General features: G+C 34.3%; 2 protein-coding genes across 2 annotated transcripts; both read right to left on the reverse strand.

Moving 5' to 3' along the window:
- Positions 1–289: 289 nt before the first annotated feature.
- LOC145007154 (uncharacterized) lies at positions 290–1,036 on the reverse strand. Its single transcript, XM_078966137.1, has one exon. It carries the CDS (start codon positions 1,034–1,036, stop codon positions 290–292), a length of 747 nt encoding a protein of 248 aa, XP_078822263.1.
- A 167-nt stretch (positions 1,037–1,203) lies between these two features.
- On the reverse strand, positions 1,204–4,043 carry LOC145007161 (uncharacterized). The gene is made up of 8 exons (XM_078966145.1): positions 3,934–4,043; positions 3,241–3,294; positions 2,632–3,123; positions 1,990–2,132; positions 1,944–1,946; positions 1,726–1,861; positions 1,520–1,682; positions 1,204–1,311 (listed from the first exon to the last, which is right to left on the reverse strand). The coding sequence occupies exons 1-8, from the start codon at positions 4,041–4,043 to the stop codon at positions 1,204–1,206; spliced, it is 1,209 nt and encodes a 402-aa protein (XP_078822271.1).
- Positions 4,044–16,320: the final 12,277 nt, after the last annotated feature.

The following is a 16,320-nucleotide window of genomic DNA, read 5'->3' on the forward strand; positions in this document are numbered from 1 at the left end:
TATTAATATTCAAGCATAAAATGAAAAAGAATATATATATATATATATATATATATATATATATATATATATATATATATATATATATTTAAAAATTAAGTATAAATGATTAATTATTTATTTTTAATTAATATAGATTAATAACGTGTATATATATATATATTGTATATTATTTAATAATTAAATATAAATGAATACATAAAAACAAAAATATGATGCAAAAAACAATAGCATTAGCAATCCTTCATGAAATACATAAATGCATAATTCGAGAGAAAATTAATACCCTCTAACAATCCTCTATAGTTATAAAAGGTGTTTCAGGATTGTAAGGTTTCAGTTGTCTATAAAGTTCTAAACGTGACATGAACATAGTTTCCAATCCAGCTGCACATGGGGCTCTGTAGCGGATCCAAAAAGCTGAAATGGTAGGCAGTGGGCTATCTCCTTCTAATTGTACCATTACATAATGATTAACATATATAAGTGAAATCGTAATAACGCGATGGTACAAAAATTCTTCTAGGCCTTTCCAAAGAGGAAAGAAAGTGAGAGAGCCAAATCTGTTGGTTAAAAAAGTAAGGACTACACCAAATCTGTTGGCAGTGATGATACCTGTTTCAGGCATAAGTAACCAATATCTTTTAGGTGTCAGCGATTGTAAGAAATTCAACGAAGTATATAGTTCACCGATTCCATCAGTGAAAACTCTAGCATATGCATCGTACGAACTCAATAACTCGTCTAGTAGTTGACGTCGAACATAGAGCCAATCATTCTTGCCATACCCAAGACAAACAGATATTTCTCGAAATCCACAGTTTCCATCCCCCTCTACATCTTGTATACGTGTGATGTAAGGATGAAACATCACTTGAATTTCATCTATTAGTCGATGATTGTAGCATGATTGAGGCTCTTCCTTCAAGTCTAGAATTTCATTCAAGTCTGGAATTTCATTCAAGTCTGGAATTGTGGTTATGTATGAACTATGTCTTGCCGGTTCCGTATTGTTCAACTCAACAAATTTTGGCATGGTTGAAAAGCTGCCTCTTCTAGGAGCTTGATTGATATAATCAGTTTGTTTTTGTTTTTGTTTCTTCAAACTTGGTCATCCACGCGTATTTTTTTGAATTGCGGGTTCTCTAATGTGTGTTTTACTAAGTTGGAATATATCTAGTAGCTTTCTCATCATGCTTTTTTTCACAACTTTCGGTTGTTTATTGTTGTTTCTTTAAACACTTCAAATTTACCATCACCACATATATCCTCATTTTCCATAGGAATTGACAATGAAATTTTAAGTTTTCTCTATAATACATATATTGATTCAAATGAATACACTCACTTGCAATGAAATATCATTAATATATAAACAATCAATATATAACTTGAATTTAAAAAATAATTGTCAAATGCACCCACCGGAGTTCAAGTATGTTGATAGCATGCAAGCACATGGTAAGCCACAACTATTTTGTAGTTTACAACCACAGTTTGAAGAGTCAACTTGATGTACCCGTTGAAGTTCCTCTACAAGCATATCCAGAGCTTTAAGTGAAACATTACCCCGCAACAAATCGAAACACGAAAATTTGTGTTCATGTTTGGAGACGATCATGCTCTTTTCAAAACTCTCATTTATCGCTGTAAGTTGAGACTTCACAAACCGATCAATTGCACTAACAAACTTGGATAAAGAATAATTTTTTTTCTTGTAAGTACTTCTTTAACGCTGAATGTTGGCCCTCAACTCTGCTGCTTGTTCGTTGCCCAAAGTTCAAATGTTGATCAATCCAAACAGAGACAAACATTTCCTTATACTTGTTTAACCAAACATCATCCAAATACTGTAAAACATCTGGAATCAAATAAATGTTATTTATGTATAAAAAACATTCTAAATTTATAAACAAGTAGTTAAAAAATAAGTAGAATTGTACCTTCTAAATTTATAAACAAGTAATTAAAAAATAAGTAGAATTGTACCTTCATGTTCTCTTAACATTGACTGTAGTTTTCTGTAGTTTTCAGTGTACGATGTCCATGTTGGAGAGTCAACAAGTATACTCCACATAGCACGAAAGGATTTCCACTCAGCTTTTGATGGGATTAGCATCATACAATGCTTTCTATTATTTTCGGTAATGTGTCATCGACAAAGTAAGCGAGTTGCATAAGAGAAAACTTGTTTGCATGCATTCACCAATGCCAACTCTCTGTTCGTCACTATAATGTGTGGTTGCATGCACTTTTCTAGTGTCAACCTTAGACACGTTAACATCCACTTATAACTTTCCTCCTTTTCGTTAATGATAAAGGCAAAAGCAATGCTAAATGTCTTGTTGGTTGAAGTTACTCTAACAATCTCAACAAAAGGCATAGCATATTTGTTTGTTTTGTATGTTGCATCAATAATCAAAACGTATGGAAATGCTTGCCATATATCTAACGACAGTGGATGAATGAAAAACAGGTTTTCCAATTCATTTGAAATATTATTTATGGAAAACTCGATAACAAATTTTTTATCATTCAAAATTTCCATAAGAACCTAGATTGAAATATCGTTAATTAATAAAAATTCAATATATAAATTATATGTAAAATATACTTGTTGAAATATTATACCTGCATCGGAGTTTTTCCATCATTTGGGACGAGCGAAGCTTGTACTGTGCATTGTACACGGTTTTGAGTATAGAAACATTATTCTCATCATGTTCTTTTAGTATCGAGAGTATGTTGCGTGGTTCAACATTCTGACTTGTCAAGTTAGCCACCAACTTTTTTTCGTTTTCTTTCAACCGTCTAGCATAAGCATGTCCTTCCATATGTTGTACAGGTGAATGGTTATATTGATCACATTTCACCCTCAATGTCCAACCATCAAATTGTTTTATATACGAACCAACCAATTTAAATGGACAATTGATTTTTTTGGTGCCAGAATTTTTACTGGTTGCTTTAATTTTGTATTCACCACCACAATCACAAATAAGTGTGACATAAGACACCACACCATTTTCATTTGTCTTTGATCTTCTTCTAACGATAACATAACCAAGAGAAAATGCTTTGTTTTGTACCCATCCCATCAACTCATTTAGAGGAATCGAACACCTAAAATTCAAATAATATATGTTAATAACTAGTGAACATTACAATTATTAAAAAAATTAATATCATGATAAGTATTATACCCGTTCGGTGAAAAATGGTGACATCCCCATAAAGAACTTGTTGCCTTCATTTAAGTTTTCCCCGTAAAAATTCGTCATCTTTTCGATAAAACTATGAACATAACAAAAGAAATTGTTAAAAAAACTAAATAATATAAAATAACTAATTAAAAATAAACATATATGTTTTTAAAAGTTGATTAACTTTTAAAAATCAAAAACAACGGCAATGTCTAGTGTCTAATTATCTAAATAGCTAATTTATTTAAAAAAAAATAATAAAAAAAAATAAATAAAATAAAATAAACAATCCATTTAGTGTAAAAAACGGATATTTAAAAAACAAAAAAAAAAGTTGAAATTTAATATATATATATATATATATATATATATATATATATATATATATATATATATATATATATATATATATATATATATATATATATATATATAAATGATTTATCATATTTTAAGTGGCCAAACCACTTAAAGGTTAGCCCACTTAGAATGTTTTAGGCCAATTATCCGATGCTTAGTCCATTTATCCAATTAAAATACAAAACCCTAAAACCACAAAGTCACCGAAGAGCAACAACCATCCCCGTTGTCCCCTATCTGCCGGAGCATAGCAGCCGCCAACGACTCATTGTCACCGAAGAATCGCCGACGAAGAGTCCATGCAACCTGAGCATCGTCACCACAATGAACCTCTCCCTATTTGTTTCTCCATCGATCTGTCTCTTTCCACGTTTTCTCTTTTCCGACACCGGAGATCGAGACGATGCCTCCGGCGGCAGTGATGCTCGTGTCGGTCATGATTACAATAACTCGTTCTCGGCAGCGGTGTTGTTTCTCCATCGATTTGTCTATGTTTCTCCATCTCTCTCTCTCTCTCTCTCTCGATGTTTTACACTTTTCCGGCGGCGGTGCTGCTAGCCGTCGACGATGATGACGGTGGTTGGACTTTAACAACCAAAGTTATATTTTAAATCCTGAAATAATAAACGAAGTTAAAAAATTTACCTAAATTGTATTAGATGGGGTTAGATTAATGTTAACCTATCTTTTTTATAATAAAACATAAGTTGTTATTAGTTAAATTGATATTAATGTAATCTCTTTATTATATATACAATTTACAAGATATCAGACACAACTTTTTTATGTTTGAACCTTTTTAGGTACCCAATATAACTATTAAATAGAGTGTTTTTTAAGAAAAAATAGTTTGACTTTCACAATAGGGTGTATATGTATTGTTTATTTAGCAGCTACCATATATATATATATATATATATATATATATATATATATATATATATATATATTACACTAAATTTCATGCTACTTTTTTCTTATCATTATTATTATATAATTTAACCTAATCACAACCTAATTATTTCATAAACTTTATTACTCCCTCCATCCCAATATTATTGTCCACGGACAAAAAACACACAGATTAACGAAACATTAATTACCACTAACTTTAATAATTATACTTTTATTACCAATTAATTAATTATATTTACTTTTTATTATTTAAATATTTTATTTCAAATTTATTTTTTCTAAATAAGTTAAAAAGAACAAATATATAAAATTATTATATTTTACAAACTATATATACCACATTAAATCATTAAATCATTAAATCGTCATATAGTAAATTACAACATGCATTGCAATGTATTTTTATATTTACTAAAAAATACTCAAAAAATTTATGGGCTTAATTTATAATTTTGTAATATATAATTAAAAACCGATTAAAAAAATAATAAAAAATAAAAATATTAAAAGTTGATTAAATATTTTGTCGACGATAATGCTGAAATAGGAAGCATTTGGTACATCAAATAATTATACATATAAAAACTAAATATTAGAAATTATGTTTCATCGTCGCTTCGCAGGACCACGGAACCACTAAGTTGTCGCCGTTGGACCACCGAATCTCCGGACCATCAGGCATTACGTCGATACCGCCGTCATATATTTTATAATTTTTTTTACTTTTTCAACTTTTTTTTAAACTTTTTACAATGTTTGAACATAAATTTTTTACACTTGTTTCACAAAAAAAATAATAAAAAAATATAAAAATATAAAAAAATCTTTATAAAAATAATCCATGGGCTATAAAAAAAAGTTTCAAATTCAAATGATTTGATTTTGATAAGAGGGAGTTTCGAATAAACGGGAAAAACATCAAAATGTTATATTTAAATAATATAAATGAACAATAACATCAAAAATTTAGAAAAAAGATAAACAAACAAAACATCTAAAAATGAATGAAAAAAGCATTCAATCTACATATTCGAATAAAACGGCAAGAAAATTAAAAAAAAACAATTAAATAAAAAATAAAATATAAATAAAATAATAATTTTAAATAATTTAGATAGTTAATTTTATATTATTAAATAAGTTGAGCCTTTATTTTTTGCAAATTAAAAATTAATATTATTAAATTAGTTGATTCTTTGTATTTTGCTAATTAAAATCTTAAAATATAAAAGGATATGTAACAAGCAAATAAAAATAAGAAATATATTTAAATAATGGAAAAGACAAAGAAACAATTAACGGGTGGTTTTGCAAAGAAAAAAAAAGTAAGTGGTGATTCGTAAAGTATTAGAAAGTAATCATGTTTGAACACAATTTTCAAGAGTTAATTGTTTTAAAAAATAGATTACTATATGATAGGTGCAGGATAGATTGATGTATAAAAAAAAATCTTTAACAGTTTAATGTTAGCATATTATTATCATTATTATTATTATTAATGTGTACTATGTTTCTAGTTTAGCCCATATATGTGGCCTCTTGTTATATTGGCACATCTCATGTATTTTGTATATATAACATTGATTAATGAAAGAATGTTTTCATGGGAAAATTATAATTTACATGGTATCACATTGCCTTTTCATACTCTATCCATTTTCTAAGCTTGCTTCTCACGCCTCTTCCTCTTTCGTTTTCTCTTTTTCTCCTTCCTCTCGTTCATGACCAGGCCTGCATCTTCCTCGTCCAACCCATTAGACAACCCCACCACTACAATCAATCAATATCAAGAATGTTGTGTCACTCGTACTTAATCTAGATAGCAAGAATTACAATATATGGTGTAACCTCTTCGAAACCCACTACATTGGGTATGTTGTAACATCAATAAAATTCATAAAAATTTGAAATTTTTTCAAGCATCCAAAAGCCATTACTTATTACAAAATAGTTTCATATCAGAGTATCCCATAAATCAAAATCATATAATGTGAGGAGGTGCACGATCAAGCCTTCGCCTTCTGGCGATCATCAGAAGTGCCTGAAACAAAATCAAAAACTGTAAGTCTGAAGCTTATTGAGTTCCCCCAAAATACCCGCACAACAAATAGCACACATATAATAACAACATACTATATGCCCAATCAACCATCGGGTTGGAATGCCCCAGGCCCTCAACCATCGTGTTGGAATGCCAACATACTATGGGTCAAATCATCCTCACGATGGTATACCTTCGTCCCACAACCATCGGGTTGGAATGTCCGCATACTATGAGTCCAATCATTCTCGGGATGGAATACTCTCGACCCACAACCATCAGCCTGGAATGCCCCGGTCTGTTGGCTCTCGCACAAAGCAGAAAAGCCTCAACCACCAATCAGTCATGTGCACATATTTCAGATAATCACATAACAGTCTACAGACAGTCAAACTGATCTACAGATCACTAAGCATAGTAACATCCTATCTACCAGGATATTGATCGAACTGATCATAACCACGTATACACATCCTATCTACCAGGATACCGATCTAACATATCTCACTAATAATAAAGCAGGATAATAATCCAAAGGGTCGGCCTTGGTGCCTTCGACCCTTGAGTATAATAAGGAAAACTCACCTCACAAGTAGTGATGTAGTGATAATATCCAACTCCTAATCACAGCTCCGAACTCAACCGCCTGTAACCACCATATGACTAATTCCATCAAAATCCCAAATTGCCAAAATACCATCAGAAGTCAAACTTGGTCAGCCCTTGGTCAAAGTCAATGTCAACGGTCCATGTTGACCCAACTCATCGAGTGCAGCTTACTGACTCGTCGAGTTCCTTCAGAACTCTGAAATCGTGAAAACTCAAGTCAACTCACCGAATTGCCAAAGAACTCGTCGAGTCCATGTGGTGTCTAGAAGATCGGGAAAAGCTTAACCAACTCGTCGAGTTATCTCACCAACTTACCAAGTTCACTCAGAATCCAGAAAGCGGGAAAACCCTTATCCAACTTATCGAGTTCCTTTAGCCCTTTTCTCATTCAGACGCTTTTAAGCGAAACCAAGGCTCCAAACTGTGGATCTAGCCCCCTAGGGTGTAGTTACCACGTAAAGTTGCCAACTTTACGTGCATGCAAGGCCTCAAGAGGCTAAAACACCCAAAACTAAGCTTAGGAAGAGGTTTAGGGCATGGAAGAGGGCCAAGACTAAATAAAGTCGACAACTTTATGTCCCATGGGGCCTAGAGGAGTCCAAATCTGAGACCATATCCTCATGACAAGCTCAAACCCGAGAGTGATTCCATTTTGCACTAGAAATGGCCATATTCTTACATAAAGGAAGATCTAAGCAATAAGAGGTCAAGGTAAAGACTTTTTACCTCCAAATGGATGCCAAAACCAAGTAGATGTCGGATCTACTGCTTCTCCCTTTACTCCAACCTCTTCAAACTTCAAAACCCTTCCAAAAGAGCACAAAAATGACCTTTTAAGCTCATACACGCAAGGAAGTAGTAAAGCACGACTAGGGTTTCCTTCTCTGGGCACTGAGGTGATGAGGGAGGCCAAGGAATGTGGCTTAAGTCCTTTAAATAAGGTGCAAACCCTAAAAATTAGGGTTTTTCTATTCAGCTCCAACTCGTCGAGTTGGGGTCCTCCAATTCGTCGAGTAGGTTCCAAAATCCATGCAACATACTTAGCTTCTACATGATGAGTTGGGGCCTCCAACTCATCGAGTAGGTCTTGTGAAATATACAAAATCCTTAAAATTTCATACATGAGGATCAGGATGTTACATATGGCCTTATTGATCATCTTTTTCCTCCAACAGAAAATTCCACTCTTCCCTTTGAAGAATGGACTCTCTTTGATTCTACCATGAAATTATAGATCTATAGCACTCTCTTTCGGTCTCTTATTCACATGATCTTGAAGAAGAAAACTACTGACTTTGGAGTTTGGCAAAGTCTTTGAAAAACTTTTTTGAGACAATAAGGACTCAAAATCCATTCAGTTCGATAATGAAATTTGCAACATATCCATCAGTGAATCCTCTATTACTGAATATTATACTCGCATTAAGTCTCTGGTTGATTTACTTGAAAATCTCGACAACCCTGTTTCGAAGAAGAATCTCGTTTCTTATACTCTCAATGACCTCTCTCTGAAGTTTCATTATATAGCTACAACTATTCTTCATCGCTACCCGATGCCCTCATTCATGGAAACCCGGTCCATGTTGCTGATTGACGAACAACAAATAGATCAAGATCATCAAAAACAAACTATTTAGTCTCACTCGGATCATTCATCCTCTCCAACCGTTCTCACTGCCGATTGCATGAGTCATTAACCCTCTACTCGTCATACTTTTTGTGGCAACAGTCGTGGGGGGTGGTCAGCATACCCGTGGTGGCCGATGGGGCAAGAACGGTGGTCACTTCAACGGTGGTCGCTGCTAACTGCTATCGAGGACTCATCACAGATGGGGGTATAGATGGTACCCTCTTCTAAGTCCACAAAACATCAACAATTATCGGGTCTTCTTCCCAGCCCATAATCCACAGCCAAACAACAACCGATAACCTATCAGCACCCTCCTGGATGACATCTTCCAGCAAGCCTGCAACAATACTCTTTTTTCGGCCCACTTGCCAGCTCTGGCCCACAGCAATATGTGTTCTTCACACCCTTCCCAAGCTCAACAACAACCATCGAGTAATACTTCTGCTTATGATGCCACACAATGGCCAACTACTATCCCTCAGGATTTCAACACTACGATCATGAACGACCCGGGAGATGGAGGATGGTTTATGGATACTGGGGTTACATCTCATCTCCATGCGGATGCAGGTATACTTACTAATACCTCTAATAAAAGTATTTTCTCTTCATCAGTTTTAGTTGGGGACGGATCTTCAATTCCTATAAGCAATGTCGGTCACTCCACTTTTCCACTCCAATCCCTACTGCACCTTAGTCTTGAATAATGTTTTGATAACCCCACAAATCATAAAAATAGCATACTTGTTTCTCATTTTACTCGTGAAAATAAATGAGTTATTGAATTTGACCCTTTTGGTTTTTTTGTGAAGGATTTACAAACCAAACAAATTCTAATGCGATGTGACAGCAACAGTGATCTTTATCTAATCACAACTCCTACGCCTCAAGCTCTTATCTCCATTTCTCCACTTGTGTGGCATCAACGTCTTGTGCATCTCGGTCATCATGTGTTTAAACCAGTTTATGGTTCTTCGCAGGAGGCTCGTCGTCCAAGAAAAGAAGTCGGAGCGGTGGTCGCCATTTCCAGTAGTGGTGTTGTGGTTCTAGTCCCTGGCGGTGAATCAAGGAATAGGGGTCGATGGTGATGATGGTTTGTTGACTCATTTCTTGAGGATGGCGATTGATCGAGAAAATAGGTGGTCAGAGGCTCTCAATTTGTTTATTCATCATCAGAATTTGTCAACTGTGACAGAGGTCGTATCCTCGAGTTTATCCGACGATGATGGTTTGTTGACTCGTTTCTTGAATATGATCGCAACAGGTGGTGATGAGGCCAAAGGCATGGAGGTTAGTGGTTGTCACTGTGAGCTTGACGACGACTTGGTGGAGGTGGTCATCTGGGTTGCTGGGATCGAATGGTCATGGTCTGTTTTCGACTACTCGTTGCTGGTGTTGGGTTTTGAGCATTCTGACACTCCTAAGTGTACATGCAAACCTAAATACCTTGGATCTATGTTTTCTCTATTATACATGCAAATACGAACTTTCCAAGGTATTCGTCCTAACTAGCATAATAACATTGATTCATATGAATATATCAAGTTAGAATTACATAACTCGTTGATGTAGAATGTCTTCATGAAGCTTGAGTGCCTAGTGCCCCAAGTGTGACACCTCAAATGGTTCACACAACACCAAATACACTTGGAATAGATTAGAGAGAAATCCACACTTCATGAAAATCGACTAGCCCTTTCACATATATTCTAGTGCCGATTTTGTCAACAATAAGATCTTTATATAGTGTCACAATTAGGGTAAACCCTAATTGTCATGGCTTTCCATTTCCTTGGATCCATGGGTTCAAATACACCATGGAGCATCCATGGAGCATCCAATGGGTTTTAGCCCAACTTGATAATCCATGGAGTCTTAGCCTACTATAAAAGTATGGATGATTCACACAATCAACACATATATTTAATTAGTCTTCTTTTGATCACTTAATTAATTATAGATTAATTCTTGATCAATACTAATTAAATAATCTTATTAATATATTAGAACTTATAATATATTAACCAACCTTAAGTGTTATTTCTCTCATTTTAGTCTATCCAAATGCATGATGCCATGCAACCCAAATGGACCATGTCGGGTCGGGTCAAGTCTTACCAATTATAGTTATGGACTTAGACATTAATCCAACAGTCTCCCACTTGGATAAGTCTAAAACTATTATTGCAAGTATGACTTCAAGAACCGATCAGCAATCGTAGCTCTCAAAAGCCTCTGTTGAACTCTGACCTTGCCGATGATCTCTGGCCTTTGTCAATGACTTGTCCATTAGATAAGGGACCATATATTCCTCCATTCTAGGTATCATATGGACTGAGACATGGATTATAATCATTCTCTCTGTCCATTTGTTGTTTCTCGATTTCCGATTTATGACGACTGACTAATTGAACAAATCAAATCAGTCCAGGCCCGACCGAGCACTTACATTTTTCATCACCAAATCATCGAGGGCCCCACAGATATCGCTTTTATCCCGAAGGTAAAAGGAATGGATAAAATTTGACTCATATGACTTGTTCTACTACTTGTTGAATCATACACAAAGGCACGTTTTATAACATCGAGTTACCAATGCATTTTCGTGCAATCAATGTATAACCAACTCATAGTAACAACTCATATCTCTAGGTTTGAATAAGATAAGATATTATCGTCTCATGATCAATCGTGATAAAATCCATGAAGTGATTCAAATGAGCGTGGGTTGAATCCAATACTCAGAACTTATGAGCACTCATGAGTGTTGTAACACCGCTTTGTCCAACATCTTAGACCTCTACAAGCCAACTCATGACAGTCTTGATTCATATCTACTTCGAAAATATGACCGACTGTGGATGGTTTGAATAACTTAGTCAATCAGGAAGAACGACCTAGTAATTCTGGAAGTCAAAACATGCAAAACGAAACTCAAGAATAATTGAATCTAATATGGTCTCAGAACTTATGAATATAATTAAAACACCTTTTATTTATCACCATATGATTACACATTATTCATTCCATACTGTTTCAGCTATCAACTTTATTCTTGAATTAAAACAATAGTTGTCCCATGCTCCAAGCATGTACACTATGTTTTCTAAACACTAGTCATGCCATACACCAAGTATGCATACTATATTTGTCTATGATCTTTTACTTTGTGAAATAGATCAATTGAACATAATTCCAATGATTCTCATTTCACAGTCCCAAATCCTTACTACAAAAGCAATAATTCCAAATTCCTGCCACTTACCAAAATCTGTTAGATTTTAGACTTATATGCACTGATCCTCATGTAATGATTATGCTCAAAGTCACAAAGACTTGTCAACAAACATTACAGAGTGTTCCAATGGAGATCAAATCCATGGAAAAATCATTCGTGCATTAAGGTTTTCTAATCTTACACAGATTGGATAATTTCTAACTTTGAAACATTTCCATATTCCATTTTGACTATCACTTCTGAACAAGAGTTGCCTCCTTATAGATTATGTCAATATGGTCCTTCCAGAATTATCACTATACTTCCAACTGTCCTTGAGCAACCAATCTTTGGTAACCTTAGATTGTCCTCGACAATTGCTTAATCACTTTAGTCATATCCAATTCTAGACCTTTTCCCTCCTTAATGCCCAAGGCATTTGGAAAATTTTAGAAATGATGAATATAGCACATGTAATCGATCCTATATCCGAAGCATATGGGACATTATTCATGATGTCTCACATAAAGACTAAACCAGTCTTTTGCTATAATATTTCCATTTCAATTTGCCAAGTTCTCATAATTCAGATTATGAAAAGGGATGTCGTTATCACAATCGAATTTTAGAACGTAAATAATAGACCCATATATAGAATTTCCTTATGTTGAGTCATTCCAACATGAAATTCATATATATATATATATATATATATATATATATATATATATATATATATATATATATATATATATATATATATATATATATATATATATATCTCCTTGACTAAATACGATTAAAACCTCAATCTAAGCTTTTAGATTTGAGATGAAGTATAATTTCCTCTTCCTTAATTATAGCAAAACAACTTTTTCCCAATTGAAACCTTTTGTTTTCTATAATTAACATTGCTAACTTGCAACCTTTATCATAATTATCATGCTCCCACTAACATGATGATTATTAGCATAACACTTATGCTCCTACTAGCATTGACATATACTCAGAAATCAACTGAACTTCTAGAAAACAATACTTTATTGACTTTCTTACCATAGTTCAGATTTCTGATACTAGATTGCTTTGATAAAACTTTATCAATATCATACACCTTATCTTAGATAGCACACAGGTGTGTCTAAACAATTTTAAGAGCTATGAAAAGGGATGTCGTAATCATAGTCTCGATTGTTTAGACCTTTGCCACTTCTCACAAGTCCATGTTAGTGTGCCGGTTAACCACACACGCTCCACTAACAACTTTGAGAATGCAAATATCACAATTGCTATCTAGCTAAAATCTATTTAGTGAAAGTGTTTCCTCACCATCATTTTCATGAATCGGAGAGAAACCTTATGACACTTAGATTTGATGGTGTATGTGTTCTTATCCATGTGAATTGTCAAAACCATAGTCACAAGACAAGGATAATGACAAATCCAAACTCATATGGAATGAACTCAATCTTAATTTCTTGCCATCTGGCAGCTCAAGGGCCTGCCATTGCTTCCAAGTTGTTGTGCAACCAATTGAGAACTCTAAGAACTCATATGCAAAGACAACTTTAATTGGAATGGGCACATAATATGTCAACACGATAGGTTATAAACCTCAAGTCGTGTGCTAGTGAAGAACTTCAGGTTTTATTCTTGATTAGTTCTTGAGACTTTCAAGACCTTTAAGACTCCCACTGTCCTCTTGACATATAAGACTTTCTTGTCAGACATTCAAGAGATAGTGTGGATTCTAATCAAGACAAACACTTCACACAATTGGCCCTAGTTGGTCTTTGTTTTATCCAAAACATCACAACTTACCAATTTCAAATGTACAAGAGTAGAAAACTTTTACTCTTACATTTAACAAGTGTTTTAAACCTTTTTTTAAGACATGTCACTCAAGTTACAATCTTAGAGTATAGCTCTAAGAATTGTTTTTGTAACGAAGTATGAATCATCTTCTTGATTTAACCACTTCAACAATTCATAACTCCTCTTATTAAGTATCAGAATGCACTTAGAGGATGAATTATGATAAGGTCTCAAAATCATTAAGATGGTCTTAAAACATGATACTAAAGTACTCTCCCGTCTTTTCAGATTTGAGAAACTTTTATCTTTCTGCCTAAGTTGATTCTTCTTATTCGCTCTGCCATACATTGGAACCTTTTCCAATGTCTCAGAATTACACTTAAGCATGTAAGTATAACCATATTTACTGAGCTATAGTAAATTATGACGAATAGTCTTATCGATCTTTTGTGGTGGGCTTAACCAGTGCATAAGAATGTGTACTCGATCCCTTAGTCCTTTACTTGACTCACACATCGATGTGAACAAGTAGTTAGTCTTAATTTTTCCAATGCTTGAAAGTTCTCATACATCATGCTATACAACTTGCATGATTCCAAGTTTCTATCCAACTGAAACTTGGGTGATGAGAATCTTTCCTTATTTGGTAAATTTAGACACTACTACAAATGAAAGAATCAAATTCATATTTCCACTCTTGCTCTTAATGAAATCTTATAAGCAACAAAAAAATTTCACAAATGTCATTGTAAGGATATTTTTAAAATAAATAAAATCAAAATTTTTCCTTTTATTTTAAAAACTTTGCCGAAAAACTATCCTTACAGTGCAAAAGCACATGAAAACTTTGTTGTTATCTATTCCTAAGCAATATATCATAAATCCTAAGAAGTAGCTCAAGAATCCGATCTTCAAACTATGCGATACAAATCCATCTACGCAATCAGATTCAACATATTCTTTCTTTAAGTTTCTTCACTTTTCTTTGATTCTTAAAACATCAACATGTGTGTGACATCCCCAAAATCACGGCCAGAAAAGAACGGTTTTATTTATGCTTTTAGAATAATTTCAGAGTAAATCCTTTTGATTTAAAAGAGTTGCAGAATTTGTTCCCAAAAACAAAACGTGATAAAATAATATTTACCAAAGCATTTCATACAGAAATGTATTTTGATTATATAATCAAAACTCGGGACGTTATGTTCCGATACAAACCATAAAGCATAAACGATAACATTACAAGTCATTCAACAAATATATACATATACAGACTTGTAAACAAAACAACTTGATGATTCATCCATCTTATGCCCTTGCGCCACTTCGTGTAATACAAATAAACTGAGTGGGTCAGGCTTGGGAGCCTGGTGAGCATATAGGGTTTTCAACCCACAATAAATAATTAAATTAATTTTCATCAACCAACAATAACCCAATTACCCTTTCCCGTTATTCTCACTTTACATCCCTAAAATAACTAACACAAGGGACCTAGTCTAAGAATATTTCATCGGGGCGACAACACATGCTTCGGGGTTTCCCAGCAATATATGTCAAATAAGGCAACCATGAGGAGGATGGAGTACATCGAATGAACACTCAAGTTCATTAACACCTACAGGTGACGAGCCTGCTAGTGTTCCACAGGACTGTCTAGAAAAGTCTGTGGTCGTCATCTAAACTCCACTAGATGACTGAATCAAAAACAACATTGAGGTCTCTCATCTGTTTATCACACATCAACTATCTACCCATTATCTACCCAACATATTAGTAGATAAATAAATAAATAAATATATATATATATATACATAGTTTAAAACCTGTATAACATTCTAATTCAATACATATTCCAAACAACAGATGAGACACATACACATAACACGTATTTCATAGAGAACAAATCATATCTATGAGATTGAAGAAAGTGAATATACATTCACACATATAACAACAAAATATACACATAACACGTATTTCGTATAAAATACTTCATAATTATGCGTTAGAAGAAAGTAACTACACACTCACTTGATCAGACAACACTGTGACTTGTAGAAGTAGTATTCTTCGGTAGATCTGGAAGATCTTCACACAAATCGGGCTCCTCGCGGGCAGAGCTTCGGCTCGGAAACTCTTTTCTTCTCGGGATCTTAGGGCCTCTGGACTCACTTCGGGTCTCGGGATGATACCGGGGCTTCAGGGGTACTTCTTTGCACGTAAATCGAGGTAGTATGCGTGAGAGAAGGGTGAATTAGCAACCTTGGCCGGCTGCCCCTTCAAATCTATTTATAGGGCAAATTTCTCATTTTCCACGTCGTGGGCACTTCTTCCACGTCGTGGTCTTGGTCGTCACTGCATACGTCATCGTCCACATGATCTGTTAGGCTCCGGAATGCGTGAGAAGTCATGCCACGTCGTGGCCACTGTTGCCACGTCGTGGTCTCTGACACAGCTTTGGGGTTCGCGCCCCGAACTTCAGAAATTCATAACTTTCGCATACGAACTCCGTTTTCGACGTTCTTTA

This window comes from Lactuca saligna, chromosome 1, assembly GCF_052625555.1.
Source record: "Lactuca saligna cultivar CGN05327 chromosome 1, ASM5262555v1, whole genome shotgun sequence".
NCBI classification, from domain to species: Eukaryota; Viridiplantae; Streptophyta; class Magnoliopsida; order Asterales; family Asteraceae; genus Lactuca; species Lactuca saligna.